We start from the raw sequence: 16,859 nt of genomic DNA, 5'->3' as shown, positions 1-16,859 counted from the left end.
AGATTCTATTTCCTGTCAGATGATGAGCTGCTGGAGATTCTGTCCCAGACCAAAGATCCTACTGCAGTTCAGCCCCACCTTCGCAAGTGCTTTGAAAACATTGCCCGGGTTAGCCATCTTTCTTTTACTCCCTGCTCCCCTTAACACTAGAACAGCCGTGCCTTTTTTACCTACTAAAAGAGCCGCCTCTTTACAATGCTCAAGCTGCTATTTACACACAACGACCACTAGTTGGCCGTCTTGTAAATTAGCCTGCTTCCTACACAGAAAAACTTCAAAATAGCTTCATGCTAGCTTATCCTGATGTGATTTAGAAAATGCAATGATACTAGGTGGTAGATCGCACATATCTAGGAAAAGTTATGAAAGGAGGGTCCTGACATTTGATAGAGTGCAAAGATAAAACATTTTTCTTTACTCACAGTAACACCCTCATGGCTGTTCTAGTGTTAAATGCTTTTGGAAACATAACTGCATAGCATTCTAAATCACCTTCTCCTCTGTGTCCTGCAGCTTAAGTTCCAGTCAGACCTGCAGATCACTCATATGTACTCTGGTGAGGGGGAGGAAGTGATGCTGTGTCTGCCAGTGATGCCCTCTGGGAATGTGGAGGACTGGCTGCGGGAGGTGGAGTTGTCTATGAAGGCCAGTCTGAGGGACAACATCAACCGTTCCCTCCAGGTCTACCCACAGGTCAGCCCCATACATACCCATGGCCTGGAACCTAACAGAGGGAGGTCCCAGGCCACACATACACATACAAATCAACAGTCAGTCAGATGTGATGTAGTATCTCTGTGCCCAGTGTTGCAAAGCCATGTGACAACTGTGATGTCTGCGTCCCTGCCCCCGCCCCCTTCCCCCCCCAGATTCCACGTATAGAGTGGGTGTTATCCTGGCCGGGGCAGGTGGTGATCGCCGGCTGTCAGACCTTCTGGACTATTGAGATGTCTGAGTCACTGGAGCAGGGAGATCTGGCTGACCGCCTCTACCCCCAGCTACAGACCCAGGTGTGGGAGTAGTTTCCCTAAGGCTTGTCTAGACCAGATAGGCCATAAACAAGGAAATAACAATCGTGACTCACAGATATGCCTCCGACATCATTGTCTGTTACAGACAGTACTCAAGTTGTAAAAGAAAATCAGGGGGGATGGTGGATTTTATCATATGGGGACAATTTTAGCATCCCCACAGCGTCAGTGACTTCAGTGTCAGTGACTTGGTAAAAATGTCATTGCATGTGTGCGTGCCCCCTCGCCCACAGTATTTTACTCAATATGCACAAAACTAAATGTTGAAATAGCAGTAACCACGTTCATTGATAAAATGACATAAGGGATGGAAAGGGGGGATGGCAGTTTTAGAAGGGGGATGATTTTGACCGTTTTTATTTCAGTGGGGATGCCATCCCCCCTCATCTCCCCTCAACTTGAGTGCTGGTTACAGTCCTGTAAATTGTAAAAAAAAATAAGTGTACAACTGAAAGTGTCCTCATCTTATCCTGGGTGCAGCTGGGAGACCTGGTGGAGCTGGTGCGAGGGCGCCTGTCTAAGATGCAGAGGGCCGTGCTCTCTGCCCTCATCGTCATAGAGGTCCACGCCAAGGACGTGGCAGCGAAGCTGGTAGAGGAGGGGGTCTCCAGTGTCAACGACTTTGAGTGGATCAGCCAACTCAGGTTTGACTTGCTGCTCTACCCCTAATAGACACCGTGCATGTTCTTCGCTGCTCCTCGTCCAATGGGCTCTAGTTGTTCATGGAAAGTCAGAGTCATGAACTATTGTGCATAGATGGCAAAACTAAACATGGCAAAACATTTCACTCGTTGAGTATTTGTTCGTAGATATTACTGGGCCAGAGATGACCTGTACATCCGAGCAGTGAATGCGGAGTTCCTTTATGGATACGAGTACTTGGGGAACTCAGGACGCCTGGTGATCACCCCACTCACAGACAGGTAAGCGTAGTTTTGTTTCTGTGTGTGTGAGTCAATACCTTTAAGATGTCAAGGAAGTGCCTGAAGGTTTCCCACCGTAGCCTAAATTCGTCGCAGTTTCACGCTTTACTACCTCCCACCTCTTTGTGTTTTATACATGTCACACTCCTTCCCTCTCTCAGGTGCTACCTGACCCTCACAGGGGCGCTGCACCTGAAGTTCGGCGGGGCTCCGGCAGGTCCGGCGGGTACAGGGAAGACCGAGACGACGAAAGACCTGGGGAAGGCTCTGGCCATCCAGACTGTGGTGTTCAACTGCTCTGACCAGCTGGACTTCATCGCCATGGGCAAGTTCCTCAAGGGGCTGGCCAGGTGAGACTAAAGTCACCTGAAAAAAAAAAGTATATCTATGTTCTATTCTAAGTTCTTATATATGGTAGAACACTGACCCAGATCTGACCCAGATTATGATTTGACTCCCCCCTCCTACAGCTCTGGAGCTTGGGCATGCTTTGATGAGTTTAATCGTATTGATGTGGAGGTGCTGTCTGTGGTGGCGCAACAGATCACCACTATCCAGAAAGCCCAGCAGCAGAGGGTGAGCTATTAATTATTATACTACTGTATACACATGGGAATTTTCAGAAGTAGATAATGTGTGTATCTCTTCTGCTGCTGTTTTAGCCTATTTTGTGTGTGTGTGTGTGTGTGTGTGTGTTTGTGTGTGTGACTGTGTGTCTGTGTGTGTGTGTCTGTGTCTGTGTCTGTGTCTGTGTCTGTGTGTGTGTGTGTGTGTGTGTGTGTGTGTGTGTGTGTGTGTGTCTGTGTCTGTGTGTGTGTATGTGTATGGTCAGGTGGAGCGTTTTGTGTTTGAGGGGCAAGAAATCCCTCTGGTTACCTCTTGTGCTGTGTTCATCACCATGAACCCTGGCTATGCTGGCCGCACTGAACTACCAGACAACCTGAAGGTACGGTACATGCTGTTGATAGTAGTTGAACCATTCACATCCCCTCAGTTTGTCATGAGAGAACGGACTGAGCGGTTCCTCTGTGTCCCCAGGCCCTGTTCCGTCCTGTAGCTATGATGGTCCCTGACTACGCCATGATCGCAGAGATCTCCCTCTACTCCTTTGGCTTCAGCGACGCCAAAGTCCTCTCCAAGAAGATCACCACCACTTTCAAACTGTCCTCAGAGCAGCTCAGCTCCCAGGTGCGGCCCTATTGGCCACAGACAGCATGTACCTCAGCTTTTCCTATGTTTAATCAGTATCCTGTTTCTACACTAATGTAATTCTGTGTGAAATGTTGGACACTTTGCTCCTGTATGTCTGCAGGATCATTATGACTTTGGTATGAGAGCTGTGAAGACTGTGATCTCTGCCGCTGGAAACCTGAAGAGAGAGAACCCTGATATGAATGAGGTTAGATTGTGTGTGTTTGTGCTATCAGACATTCTCACACCTAAAAGTGAGACTAGCCTATGGATTTTGATCATCAGTCAAACATGTCCAAACACGTTCCTCTAACTACCAGGAGCTGATCTGTCTACGGGCTATACGAGATGTCAACGTTCCCAAATTCCTCCAAGATGACCTCAAGCTTTTTAACGGCATCGTGTCCGACCTCTTCCCCAAGATCAAGGAGGAGCCCATCGACTACGGCACCCTGGAGGAGTCAATCCGTAACGTCTGTGCCAAGAAGCATCTCAAGGATGTCGATGGTTCGTATGAATGAACACAGGCAGAATGTGTGCTGAACACCCACTCAACATGTGTCAAAATGTTGTAGTGATGCCTTCTCTTTCCCCTTGTGATAATGTAGCATACATCACCAAGTGTATACAGCTGTATGAGACCACTGTTGTGAGACATGGCCTGATGTTGGTGGGACCCTCAGGCTCTGGCAAAACCAAGGTTTGGATTCTTCCCACCAGCACGTGTCTGTGTGTTTTGAGTTTCTAAAAATGTCATATTGGTGTTATGTACAAGTGCCATGTGTTTGATGGCGGTATGTGTGTATGTGTGTCAGTGCTATGAGATCCTAGGAGCGGCTATGACGGCTCTAAAGGGCCAGCCCTCAGTGAGTGGTGGTGTGTATGAGGTGGTGCACACATACGTCCTCAACCCCAAGTCCATCACCATGGGACAGCTCTACGGGGAGTTTGACGTGCTGACACACGAGTGGTGAATACAAGTTGATTTTTGATACACTGAGAACACAGATAAGATGAGTGTACAAATGATGTTACAGACGCACGCACGCACGCACGCACGCACGCACACACACACACACACACACACGCAGACACACACACACACACACACACACACACACACACACACACACACTCACACTCACACTCACACTCACACATTCACACACTCACATGCTCACACACACACACACACACACACACACACACAGACACACACACACGCAGACACACACACACACGCACACACACACTCACACACACACACACACACACACACACACACACACACACACACACTCACACAGTACACCCAGGTCTTATCTCCCTCCCTGTGTCTACTTTCAGGACCGACGGCATCCTGTCCTCTCTGATCCGTGGTGGAGCGTGCTCCATGGATGAGGAGAGAAAGTGGTACATGTTCGACGGGCCCGTGGACGCTGTGTGGATCGAGAACATGAACACTGTGCTGGACGACAACAAAAAACTCTGTCTGAGCTCGGGGGAAATCATCAAACTCTCAGACGTGAGAAAGCCTTTCCTCTGCTCTGCTGTCTTTCACTTTTAGAATAAGCGATTCACCACTATACAGTACGCTTGTCTTAAAATGAGTATTTTAAACTGTATCTGGTTAACAGTCTTAATATGCTTTGTTTTATGTCCTATGTATGATCATGTTTGTATGTGTACTTGTATGTTTGTGTGTGTAATGTGTGTATGCCTGTGTGTGTGTGTACTCCCCTCCAGGTGATGACTATGATGTTTGAGGTGCAGGACCTGGCGGTGGCGTCCCCAGCCACAGTGTCTCGCTGTGGGATGGTGTACCTGGAGCCCAGCATCCTGGGTCTCACACCCTTCACTGACTGCTGGCTGAAGAGGATCCCTGGTCCTCTGAGACCCTACACAGACCAGCTCAACTCTCTCTTCACCAGGTTCCTCCAGGTAACGCACAAATAGAGAGAGAGAGAGAAAGAGAGAGAGAAAGAGAGGGAGAGGGGGCCTCGTTGTTTTTGTGGTAGAGAATATTGTCTAGATATAGTCTGTGTGTTTGCATCTCTCTAAAGGATTCCATCACATTTGTGCGGAAATCAGTGAAAGAGGTGATCTCCTCCATGGACAGCAACCTCACCTGCAGCCTGTTGAAACTGCTGGACTGCTTCTTCCAGCCCTTCATCCCTAGAGAGGTCAGTGGGCCACAAACACAGGAGAGAGACACTCATGACTCATGACTTTCATTCATCGAAGCACACACACACCACACCACACAAACATATTGCGTTTCTGTGTGTCTGTCTGTATGGATTTGTGCAGGGAGAGAGGCCACCCCCCCAGGAGAAGCTAGCCCGTCTGAAGGAGGTGGTTGAGCCCTGGTTCATCTTCTCTCTGGTGTGGAGTGTGGGCGCTACGGGGGACGCCGACAGCTGCCAGCGCTTCAGTGCCTGGCTCAGGGGCAAGATGGCAGAGGAGAAGGTGAGAGCCTAGAATTAGGCTGTCAACATAAAGGTGTGTCTTTATGAAAGCACAAAATGAAAGTCATTTATCTAATGTGTGTTTGTTTTTGTGTCTGTTTTTCTTTTTTCGTTCCTGCAGATTCATTTGTGTTTTCCAGAGGAGGGCCTGGTGTATGACTACCGCCTTGATGATGCAGGAATCAGTTACCTGGGGGAAGAAGAGGACGAGGAGAGAGGGAAGAATGGGAATGTGAGCACTTTTGCAGATGTCCACGAAATACCTCAGAGACTGAGTAGCTAAGCAAAAATATCCCTGATCACTTCTCGGACCGAAGAATAAAAGAATAATGTACAGTGCTAAATGGGATGTCTTGTATTTCGTAGGTGCACTGGGTCAGTTGGATGAAATCTGCTCAGGAAGTGGTCATCACCCCCGAGACCAGCTACTCTGACATCATTGTGTCCACGCCGGACACTATGCGCATGTCCTTCCTGATGGACATGTTGCTGTCCAATAAGAAGCCTGTAAGTGACCAGTATCTCCCATATTGAACTCTGCACTACTATACATGTTGAAAGGTTGTGTGAGTCGAATTTTGGTCTAAGCCAGCGGCTCTGTGGTTGATCAGGTGCTGTGCATTGGTCCGACTGGCACAGGGAAGACCCTCACCATGTCTGATAAGTTGCTGAAGAACATGCCCCCTGAGTACATCACACACTTCCTCATGTTCTCTGCCCGTACCTCCGCCAACCAGACTCAGGATTACATTGACAGCAAGCTGGACAAGAGGTACCCCTTCATCCAGAGATGTGTCTCTCTGTCAGTATTGACCAAACATGATCCTCGGTGTGTCATGTCTAGAATCAGTGTCACTCCTTTTATGACCACTTACCCAGGAGGAATATGTGTGTGTCTGTCTCTCTTTGTCCGTCAGGCGTAAGGGTGTGTTTGGGCCTCCCTTGGGGAAGTATTTTATCTTGTTCATCGATGACCTGAACATGCCCATGTTGGAGACATACGGGGCCCAGCCCCCTATTGAGCTGCTCCGCCAGTGGATGGACCATGGGGGCTGGTATGACAGGAAACAGATAGGTGAGGAGAACAGATCCATGACCCCAGCACCAATAAGCCAATCAATCATTTGAGGTCAATGCACTACCCTACATCACCTGTGATGCCCAGCCACTTTCACTATGACTTGTTTCTTATATCAAATAATGGATATTTTGCTAGTACACTTAATTTTAATTTTGCCATTTAGCAGACGCTTTTAATCCAAAGCGATTTACAATTACGAATTACAGGGACATTCCCCCTGGAGTAACTGAGGGCTAAGTGCCTTACTCAAGGACACACTAGTAGTGGTGTGGTTTCAGGTGGGATTTGAACTCACAACCTTCCGATCACAAGTCCAACTCACTATCCACTAGACCACCACTACCCCCCTATCCTTCTCTGGATAGGATTTCACTCTGGTCTCATTGAGACAACTTTTTACCATTAAGACAGAGACGTTTTAGTATGTCACTGTCTCTGAAAAAACAACCTTAAAGTGAGAGTATTGGGATTCAGTCATTGACTCCCCCCTGGTCTGTTCTGCAGGCACTTTTAAGCACATAGTGGACATCAACTTTGCGTGCGCCATGGGACCCCCAGGAGGGGGCAGGAACCCCATCACCCAGCGCTTCACCCGTCACTTTAACTTCCTCTCCTTCACCGAGATGGAGGACGCCAGCAAGAAGAAGATCTTCTCCACCATCCTGGGCCACTGGATGAGTGAGTCTGTCTGAGAGTGAGAGTGAATCCAAGTGATGGGTTAGGGTTGAGAGGAAGTGGTTGACCAAACATCTCCTGACATCTAAAAGAGGTGTTTGTGATGGTTACTTGTAAGTTGCAAGTATCTCTAATTAAGTGTTTGCTTTTTTACAGATGGAAATATGAGTAAAAAAGACCCAGGCCGTAAGTCAGAGAGAGAGAAAAGAGAAGGAAAGGAAGGGGAGAGAGTGAAATAGGAAGACTGACATTTTAGAAATGTGGTATATGTGCATTTTGTCTTGAGTGATTTACTGTATGTGAATTATTGGTTAGTATAGTACAGATAAGATATAATAGGGTGTTTAATTGCACTGGCTATTTAAAAATTCAAAAATAAGTATTGAATAAACCTTTATAACCTCCCTCTCCAATCCCCCTCCCTCTCCTCAGAACCAGTTCCAGAGATCCAACCTCTGAATGGACCTCTGGTGGACGCCACTATCCTTGTCTACTCCACCATCATGTCCCAGCTCTTGCCAACACCAGCCAAGTCCCACTACACGTTCAACCTGAGGGACCTCTCCAAGGTCTTCCAGGGCATCCTGATGGCTGAGGCTAACAAGATCGAGGTACGGTACATGATTGTAGCCTCTAGCTCTAGAAATCCTATGTACCTCTACTTCTACTGTCATCTGAGGTATGTTTTGTGTGTGTGTGTGTGTGTGTGTGTGTGTGTGTGTGTGTGTTTGTGTGTGTGTGTAATACCCTTTGAACATAAAGAAACATACAGAAAAGTGTTAGGCACTACAAGACCCTTTAAACGGATGACATGTTGTTTGTGTTACTTTATTCTCAAACATTGTGTCTCCCACCAGGACAAGGTGCAACTGCTGCAGCTGTGGTACCACGAGAGCTGCCGGGTGTTCCAGGACCGGCTGGTGAGCGTCGAGGACCGTGACTGGTTTGATAAGCTCCTGCAGGCTCGCATCGAGGAGTTGGGCTGCAGCTTCGAGGAGGCCGTGCCCTGCAAGCCTGTCCTGTTCGGAGACTTCATGGTCCCAGGAGCAGACAACAAAGTTTACCAGCTCATAGAGGACAAGGACAAAGTAAGGCCTCATTATAGAAAATCCCAAATGTCTGTAGCTGTAGTACAGTATAGTAGTGATACTGTCAGCGCCATTAGTAGTAGCCATTAATCAATAGAGCATCTTAGGAAATCTTAAAATGCCTATTATTCTCTGCACAGTTCACTCTCTCCTCGGCCTTCTCTAGAGACATAAGCCCTGTCTCTCAGGGTCCACTGACTTATAGCCAGGGGTGCACATAACTTTTGGGGGCCAGTGCTCAGAGGAGCACCTAGGGATGCTGCTTGGTGCTCCCCGAGCTCGCGAGTCACGACACCGTCCCACAGGATGGATAAAAAAGGGATACATGGATAACTTATATTAGCAAAACGACATTTATTCATAAATAAAGATGAACGAACAAATGATTGTGTGCAAAACAAAAGAAACAAATGCAAAATCAAATGACTGCTCTTTAAGCATGAAAGTCTGTCAGACTCCTTTAAACACAATGAAATCAACTGACATCTCTTTAAGCACTAACTGAATGTCTGTTCTTTAAACACAATGAAATCAACTGACATCTCTTTAAGCACTGCTCTGTTCTGTAAACACTGAAATCAACTTTTCAACAAAAAGTTACAGCCTAAGCATTTATTTATGCTACAAGCTTAATCATCATCATCACTGCTCTCTTGACTGCTGTAAGTTATCACTGTCCTCAATTTCAACCATGGTAGAGGATGTTAGGCTATCACTTTAAATAGCTCATTATTTTGATTGTGCAACAAAGTCTTTTTTTTCTTTCTAATAGAATTCCCAACCATATTCCCTGGGTCAGGGGTCTAGGTGCGATAATGAAGCTGTAAAACAAACGTCTGAACGTTTGAAAGCTTCAGAGAAAATAAACGTGAAGTTCCTTGGTGTTGTTTTTCCTTTTAGCGACGAGTCGTTCGGGACTGAATTGTCACGTGTCGGCGTGATAACCGTGATAACCATGCGATACGCGATACGCGGAATGAAAGTACAAGTTACGATACTTTCCGAATGTTTTCGTGAGGGGAGTCGCCGTGGTCGTTGTGATGGCGTTACGGGGCTTGCAGTGATGCAGCAGTCAGCAGTCAGCAGGTGGATTTTGAGGAAGTAAATTCCTCTCCCAGCGCTCCCAGCTGTTGGTGCGCAAGAGCGCGTTCATGCCGCTGATCTTCCGCGCAGCATGCATTTTGGCGACGCATGCGCACTGGCGCACCAGTTATGTGCACCCCTGCTTATAGCCCATATAAAGATCTTTGGTTAAAAAGGGTACTTCGTCTTACATCTGAATTTTATCATTAGAAATTAAGCCTTTTTTTGTGTGTGGCCTGGGGTGGGCCAGTGTTCTAGCATCACAGACTACAGTGCACACATATGCCCTCTCTCCCTTCTTCTCCTTACTTTCCTGTTTGTATTAATTAATTTAAATTTTTGCCATTTAGCAGACGCCTTTATCCAAAGCGACTTACAATTACGAATTACAGGGACATTCCCCCTGGAGTAACTGAGGGCTAAGTGCCTTACTCAAGGGCACACTAGTAGTGGTGTGGTTTCAGGCGGGATTTGAACTCACAACCTTCCGATCACAAGTCCAACTCACTATCCACTAGACCACCACTACTACTGTTTGTCTTCACTGTATGTCCAATAAAACATGTTTATATGAGTGGGCCTGCCCCACTCAGAACAAATAACTTAAGCCTTTTTCCCTGATTTGTCTCCCACAGCTGGCTCGTGTCATAGAGGAGTACATGGACGACTACAACCAGATCAGCACCAGCAAACTGAAGCTGGTGCTCTTCATGGACGCCATCCAACACGTGTGCCGCATCAGCCGCATCCTGCGCCAGCCCCTGGGCAACGCCCTGCTCCTGGGGGTGGGGGGCAGCGGACGCCAGTCCCTCACCAAGCTGGCCACCCACTTGTGAGGCTCACACACTGCTATCACACTGCTATCTAAAAACACGCTACTCCTCCTGATCACATCCCTGTTTTAACTCTCACACCACCGACTGAATGGACGAGACTTGTCCTCCGTATCACACACTAAATAGAGCCGTGGGTTAGGGTTTAGGGTTAGCTTTTTCCAATGGTCCAAGTCTAACCTTAGATCCTTTCACTGTAAGCAGTTTATGCGCTGTATGTGTTTCACAGTGGTCACAGTGTCTATTTGGCCCCTCAGGTCCGACTACGAGTGCTTCCAAATCGAGCTGTCTAAGAACTACGGCCAGGCAGAGTGGAGGGAGGACATCAAGAGCATCATGCTGAAGGCTGGCCTGCAGAACGTGCAGATTACCTTCCTGTTCGTAGATACACAGGTGAGGGCCTTTTTTGCGCTTACTGTACATACTGTACACTCACTCAGAGTTGTGTAATCACACACACACACACACACACACACATGCACACACTGGGGAAGAATAAGATAATTGATAATCTGATTATTAATGCTATATTCATACTTTCAATTATTAATAATATATATAGTGAATACTCAACATTTAACCTTCATACAGACTTATGTATAGTGAACGTTTGACTTGAAACTCAAATGATGGCTTCTTCTGAATGTTATGTGCTGCAGATAACCTAATAAGAGTCCTGAGCGTAGGTAGAGAAGTTAACTATAGTTAACTAAGTTAACTATGATTAATGTATTGTGGGGTGAAGAGTTGGAACCCAAGGATTTCTATATGTAGAGACGACAGGTTAAGATCTATGATGTATATACGAAGAGGTAAAAGCCTACATAATGTTTTAACGATTTAGAGAGAAAAGTGAAGTAAAGGAATGATTTGGCTATAAAAGTTATCTTGAAGAGAAGAAGCCTTTGTCTATTTTCTCTGACTGTGTCAATGTGTGGAACACTCTGTGATTCTATACGTTGATTCCGGTGTATTGAAGAATTCCTGTCAATTTGGAATAAATAAGCTCAAAGTTAACTTTGGTTACTTGATTATTGAATATGTAATTATGCTGGATTGTTTACTGAGAAACTAGGAGAGGGTTTTTCTTCCACAACACACATCCCTGTGTGTGTGTTTTTTTTTTTTTTACCACAGATCAAGAGTGAGTCATTCCTGGAGGACGTGAATAACATCCTGAACTCTGGAGATGTGCCCAACCTGTACGCTGTGGACGACCAGGAGCGCATCCTGACTACCATGAAGCCCGTGGTGCTGGACCAGGGCCAGCAGCCTACCAAGCCCAACCTCATGGCTGCCTACACCAAGAGGGTCCGCAGCAACATCCACACTGTGCTCTGCATGAGGTGAGCGCAACTCAACATCACTCACACATGACTCTATCCAACTCGTTCACTGAGTTTTAACAGGCCGATTGATGATTTGAGCCTCTTGTCTTCTACGATCCTCTTTTCAACCCTCATTCCGTTCTCTTCTTTCCACCCTTTCCTCTCCTCTCCTCCCTTCTCCTCCCTTCTCCTCTCCTCTCCTCCCCTCCCCTCTCCTCCCCCTCTCTTCTCTCCCATGTAGTCCCATAGGGGAGGTGTTCCGTGCGCGGCTGAGGCAGTTCCCCTCCCTGGTGACCTGCTGTACTATAGACTGGTTCAGCGCCTGGCCAAAGGAGGCGCTGGAGTCTGTGGCTGCCTCCTTCCTCAACGAGCTGCCAGAGTTGGAGGCCAGCCCCACCGTAATGGAAGGGCTGGTGAGGACAGACAGACACACAAACACACACACACACACACACACACACACACACACACACACACACACACACACAGATAGATCAGCCACCCCTCACCATGCCTGACTTAAAAAGCCTTAAAGCCTAAAATCCAGCAATCTGAATTATAAGGCCTAAAAAGGTCTTACATTTCAGTTATTCGGTCTAAAAATGAGGTGCTAGGTCTTAAAAATGAGATCCTGCAAGGAAATCAGGCTGACCACATCTATTTATGCGGAAATGAATCAAGCTGGAACCAAAAAAATGCCAATTCGCTTCCTTTTTTGTCTGTATGGCAGTGAAATCCCTAATTTCATCACCTCGAGGATGACAAAAAGCTATCACATGGTGTCGCGAATAGGTCTAAAATCCTATTCAAAGAGGTCTAAAAAGGCTCTAAAAAGGTCTTAAATTCGACTTGTTGAAACTTGTAGGAACCCTGCTGTGTTACGTTCCTGTCTAGATAATGATGTGTGTGACGATCCACGAGATGGTGGCCAGGAAGTGTGAACAGTACCTAGCTGAGCTGTCCCGCTACAACTACGTCACGCCCAAGAGCTACCTGGAGCTGCTCGCCATCTTCTCTGCCCTCATTGGCCGCAAGAAGCAGGAGCTGCACAGTGCCCGGCAGCGCATGAAAACCGGTTTGGATAAGGTGAAGACCGTCATTCTGGGTTCTGGGTCCATATTTCTTGCCTCAAAATATAGTTGCTCTATGTGTGACTGTGTGACTGTGTGTGTGTGTGTGTGTGTGTGTGTGTGTGTGTGTGTGTGTGTGAGCGTAGCTTCTGAGCACAGCGGAGGATGTGAGTAAGATGCAGGAGGAGCTGGAGATGATGAGGCCTCAGCTGGAGGAAGCTGCCAAGGACACAGTGGTCACCATGGAGAAGATCAAGGTAAAGACGTATCTCCAGTGTCTACTATTGCTTGTACAGGATGTATGCAGGATGTATCCCAGAGCAGACCGCCGACCACATAATCACCATCTGCCCCTTATATAGACCACCCTCAGAAGCCAGCCTCTTCGACCTAGAACCAGAGATGCGGGCATGGCTACGCGACACCGAGTTGGACCTCTGACGTTACACGAAAGAAGGATGTATGCAGTTGTTGTTTTTACTTTGTGTGTGTGTGTGTGTGTGTTTTGACAGGAAGACACGGTGGTTGCAGAGGAGACACGTACAGCGGTGCAGGCGGAGGAGGCCAAAGCTTCGAAAAAAGCTTCTCTGGCCAAGGCCATCGCTGAAGACGCCCAGAAGGACCTGGACGAAGCCCTGCCCGCCCTGGAGGCTGCCCTCTCCAGCCTTAAATCACTCAACAAGAACGACGTCGTTGAGGTAACAGGGTTTTTTTCTCATATTATTCCGATCGCTCCTTCTTCTTGTCAAATTGCTTGCCAGGACCGTGGAGTGCTCATGCTTAGTGCTTATCGCTAGTACTTTTCACCAGCATTTTGATCTGTGTTGGCTTCACTTATGAGTGCTGCTGTTGTTTCTAATGGGTTCATTGTGGTGCTGGGGGTCCTGGTAGGTGCGCGCCATGCAGCGTCCTCCTAACGGGGTCAAGCTGGTCATTGAGGCGATGTGCATTATGAGAGGCATCAAGCCTAAAAAGGTGCCGGGGGAGAAGCCAGGCACCAAGGTGGACGACTACTGGGAGCCTGGGAAGGGTCTGCTGCAGGACCCGGGCAAGTTCCTGGACAGCCTCTTCAAATTTGACAAGGTACTTTTCAGATACACAGGAATCAGGATGTTTTCTGTATTTGAGCCTTTTTCTTTCAGCTGATTTGGTGGTTTGGATACCGTACATTTATCAGAATGTGAAGTCTCTGATCAAACTGGTATGCTGGCCCTAATCTGATCTTTCTAGGAAAACATCCCGGATTCCGTGATCAAATTAGTGCAGCCCTACATCGATAATGAAGAGTTCCAGCCGGCAAATATAGCCAAGGTGTCCAAGGCCTGCACCTCTATTTGCCAGTGGGTGCGAGCCATGCATGTGTACCACTTTGTGGCCAGAGGTGTGGAGCCTAAAAGGGTATGACTTTTGTTTTGTATTTAATTTATACTACTACTATCGTTTGGTTCATACGAGACAGAGACTCTCTTCTAAGTTCAAAACATATACTATGCTCCAGTATTACGTGATGTGAACCGCACTGTTTTGTCAACAACGCCTGTGTTGTGTGTATCTGTGTACGAGCAGCTGGCCCTGCAAGAGGCCTCGGAGGACCTGGCTGCCACCCAGCTCATCCTGGACGAATCCAAAGAGAAGCTGGCGGTGGTGGAGGAGGGGATCGCTACGCTGCAGGCTAAGTACCAAGCCTGCCTGGCCAAAAGGGACGACCTGGACAACAAGTGCCAGCTGTGTGAGAACCGCCTGGTCCGGGCAGACAAGGTCAGAGAGAGACAACAAGTTTTACTGAGAACAACACACATATAGGCTGAATTCGGGTAATCTGTGACATTGGGTAATGTGGGACACCTAAGCACCAGTGTGGTCCCAGTAGGAAGAAGCTAAACCAATGGAGTAGGGCTAGAATGAAGGCAGCCTATAGGTGTCCCAGATTATCAAATCAAATCAAATCAAGTTTTTTTTGTATAGCGCATTTCTCACAAGATGTGACTTGATGCGCATCACATGACGACAGAGCCGCAAGCAGGCAAAGGTCAAAAAACCTGTGCATTGTGCAGCCAGGAAAATTCCCTTGCAGCCCTCTCTACTCATAGAGCGACTACTACCAGTTTGTAGAATCAGACTATGTCCCAGATTACCCGAATTCCCTCTACTACTCTTGTATTCTATTTTGTCTGGGCAGGTTCAAATCAATCTCAGCCATACGCTGTTGTTTGGACCAGCTAGATTTCTGTGTAATTATATTTGTCTATGTTCTCAGCCTGCCAGGATTTTTTTCTGTGAAGCTCATGTGATTATGTAAGCTATCATTGTTGGCTGCGTCCTCACAGAAGGCTTCCAGACATAATGACTCGTGCCTGTTGTTACTGTCTAGTCTAACTGATGCTCTGTGTTCTATGACTGCCTCAGTAGTGATGATCAACGAGTGATGTCTGCTTCCTGTGTCTGTGTGCGTTGTACGTGTGTCCAGCTGATCGGAGGGCTGGCGGATGAGAAGGTGCGCTGGAGGGAGACGGTGCAGCACCTGGAGTTCATGGTCAATAACGTGTCAGGAGACGTGCTGCTGGCAGCAGGATACGTGGCCTACCTGGGACCGTTCACTGTGAGTGCTGCTCACCAGCAAAGCCCCCCATGAGGCCCCCTGGATCTAAGATGTATTCATGTGTGATGTATTCATATGTCTGCGAAGGTGGAGGCTATATTTTGTATTGTTTTTGTCAGGGTGAGTACCGGGCCTCCATGGCAGAGGAGTGGCTGCAAAGGTTTAAAGAGCTGGGCGTCCCCCACACTGAGGAGCCCAACCTCATCAGCACTCTGGGGGACAAGGTCAAGATCCGCTCCTGGCAGGTCAGAACAGCCTTCAACCACGACTAACACAATGCAACATCCTCTACAGTCAGTCGAATGATCGAATGAGCCGTGGAAAGTAAGGGAAACACATTTGTGCAACAACTCAACTTTTGTGTTTGTGTGTGTGTGTGTGTGTGTGTGCGTGTGTGTGTGTGTGTGTGTGTGTGTAGATCACAGGGCTTCCGAAAGACAACCTGTCTGTGGAGAATGGTGTGATCACTCAGTATTCCCAGCGCTGGTGTTTGTTCATTGACCCACAAGGACAGGCCAACAAGTGGGTGAAAAACATGGTGAGAATCTCTGCTCTGCTCATTCCTCTGCATTACCTGATGCCAACCACAGAGGGCGCCATAGAGCCACTCCTTTCATCGTGAACAATCACAACACATTTTTAGTTGGTGTTTTTTTTTACAAATATAATGGACAGAAATATGAACAGTTGAATCATTGCATGTTCCTTTTTTCTTCTTCTCAGGAGCGTGACAACGGATTGGATGTATTGAAGCTGAGTGACCGGGACTTCCTGCGCAGTCTGGAGAACGCCATTCTCTTTGGGAAGCCCTGCTTACTGGAGAATGTGGGAGAGGAGCTGGACCCTGCTCTAGAACCGGTCCTGTTGCGACAGGTCCTTACCAATTCTAGCCAGTACAAACATAACTGACCAGAGTCAATACAAAACACAGTCAATGCAATGTTGTTCCATCATCAGCCGGATTTCTTGATTGTCTGATATCATCTTCTATAACACATCATCATATTGCACTGACATTGACATCATGGTACATCATTGTATTGTAAGGATTGTAATCATTGACCTTGGCATACAGTAACCCCAACCCAATAACCTCCTTTTCCTGATTCTAAATGTAAATGCTGAGTAGTAATCTTCTTCTGTTTGTGCCCCTTAGACGTACAAGCATCAGGGCAGCACAGTTCTGAAGCTGGGAGATGCTGTCATTCCCTACCACGATGACTTCAAGATGTACATCACCACCAAGCTGCCCAACCCACACTACTCCCCTGAACTCTCCACCAAGGTCACCCTCATCAACTTCACCCTGTCACCCAGGTACCACTTACCATGGCTCCTTTTACCACTTCTGACCACAGGCTGTTTTCATCACATCCTTTCTTTCATCACTATCACCATCTCAGTCACATGGTGTTATATCAGATACTACAAAACACCTTCACCCATGCGTCTAGTTGATTCTGACATTGCCCCTCATTGTTTGAATAAA

General features: G+C 47.3%; 1 protein-coding gene across 1 annotated transcript in view; it reads left to right on the top strand.

Moving 5' to 3' along the window:
• The window catches only part of dnah1 (dynein, axonemal, heavy chain 1), a gene marked incomplete at both ends in the record, with an annotated part of 36,693 nt that overhangs the window by 9,391 nt on the left and 10,443 nt on the right, over positions 1-16,859 (top strand). The window contains 40 exons of the mRNA XM_080548580.1: positions 3-108; positions 514-693; positions 870-1,010; positions 1,512-1,675; positions 1,841-1,954; positions 2,116-2,304; positions 2,425-2,530; positions 2,787-2,900; positions 2,993-3,142; positions 3,267-3,353; positions 3,466-3,652; positions 3,754-3,845; positions 3,961-4,115; positions 4,493-4,670; positions 4,892-5,086; positions 5,209-5,328; positions 5,456-5,614; positions 5,735-5,836; positions 5,980-6,120; positions 6,225-6,385; positions 6,531-6,688; positions 7,199-7,372; positions 7,526-7,555; positions 7,802-7,980; positions 8,227-8,457; positions 10,176-10,372; positions 10,631-10,766; positions 11,511-11,719; positions 11,943-12,114; positions 12,596-12,787; positions 12,918-13,028; positions 13,284-13,469; positions 13,663-13,854; positions 14,002-14,169; positions 14,338-14,529; positions 15,239-15,370; positions 15,490-15,615; positions 15,789-15,908; positions 16,094-16,243; positions 16,527-16,687. Coding sequence (XP_080404706.1) covers positions 3-108; positions 514-693; positions 870-1,010; positions 1,512-1,675; positions 1,841-1,954; positions 2,116-2,304; positions 2,425-2,530; positions 2,787-2,900; positions 2,993-3,142; positions 3,267-3,353; positions 3,466-3,652; positions 3,754-3,845; positions 3,961-4,115; positions 4,493-4,670; positions 4,892-5,086; positions 5,209-5,328; positions 5,456-5,614; positions 5,735-5,836; positions 5,980-6,120; positions 6,225-6,385; positions 6,531-6,688; positions 7,199-7,372; positions 7,526-7,555; positions 7,802-7,980; positions 8,227-8,457; positions 10,176-10,372; positions 10,631-10,766; positions 11,511-11,719; positions 11,943-12,114; positions 12,596-12,787; positions 12,918-13,028; positions 13,284-13,469; positions 13,663-13,854; positions 14,002-14,169; positions 14,338-14,529; positions 15,239-15,370; positions 15,490-15,615; positions 15,789-15,908; positions 16,094-16,243; positions 16,527-16,687 — 6,057 coding nt within the window. The remainder of the gene's footprint in view (positions 1-2; positions 109-513; positions 694-869; positions 1,011-1,511; positions 1,676-1,840; positions 1,955-2,115; positions 2,305-2,424; positions 2,531-2,786; positions 2,901-2,992; positions 3,143-3,266; positions 3,354-3,465; positions 3,653-3,753; positions 3,846-3,960; positions 4,116-4,492; positions 4,671-4,891; positions 5,087-5,208; positions 5,329-5,455; positions 5,615-5,734; positions 5,837-5,979; positions 6,121-6,224; positions 6,386-6,530; positions 6,689-7,198; positions 7,373-7,525; positions 7,556-7,801; positions 7,981-8,226; positions 8,458-10,175; positions 10,373-10,630; positions 10,767-11,510; positions 11,720-11,942; positions 12,115-12,595; positions 12,788-12,917; positions 13,029-13,283; positions 13,470-13,662; positions 13,855-14,001; positions 14,170-14,337; positions 14,530-15,238; positions 15,371-15,489; positions 15,616-15,788; positions 15,909-16,093; positions 16,244-16,526; positions 16,688-16,859) is intronic.

This window comes from Nansenia antarctica, assembly GCF_963989245.1.
Source record: "Nansenia antarctica genome assembly, chromosome: 18".
In the NCBI taxonomy this organism is placed as follows: domain Eukaryota; kingdom Metazoa; phylum Chordata; class Actinopteri; order Argentiniformes; family Microstomatidae; genus Nansenia; species Nansenia antarctica.
Note: the sequence above shows the minus strand (reverse complement) of the source record. Positions and strands in the feature narration are given on the sequence as shown.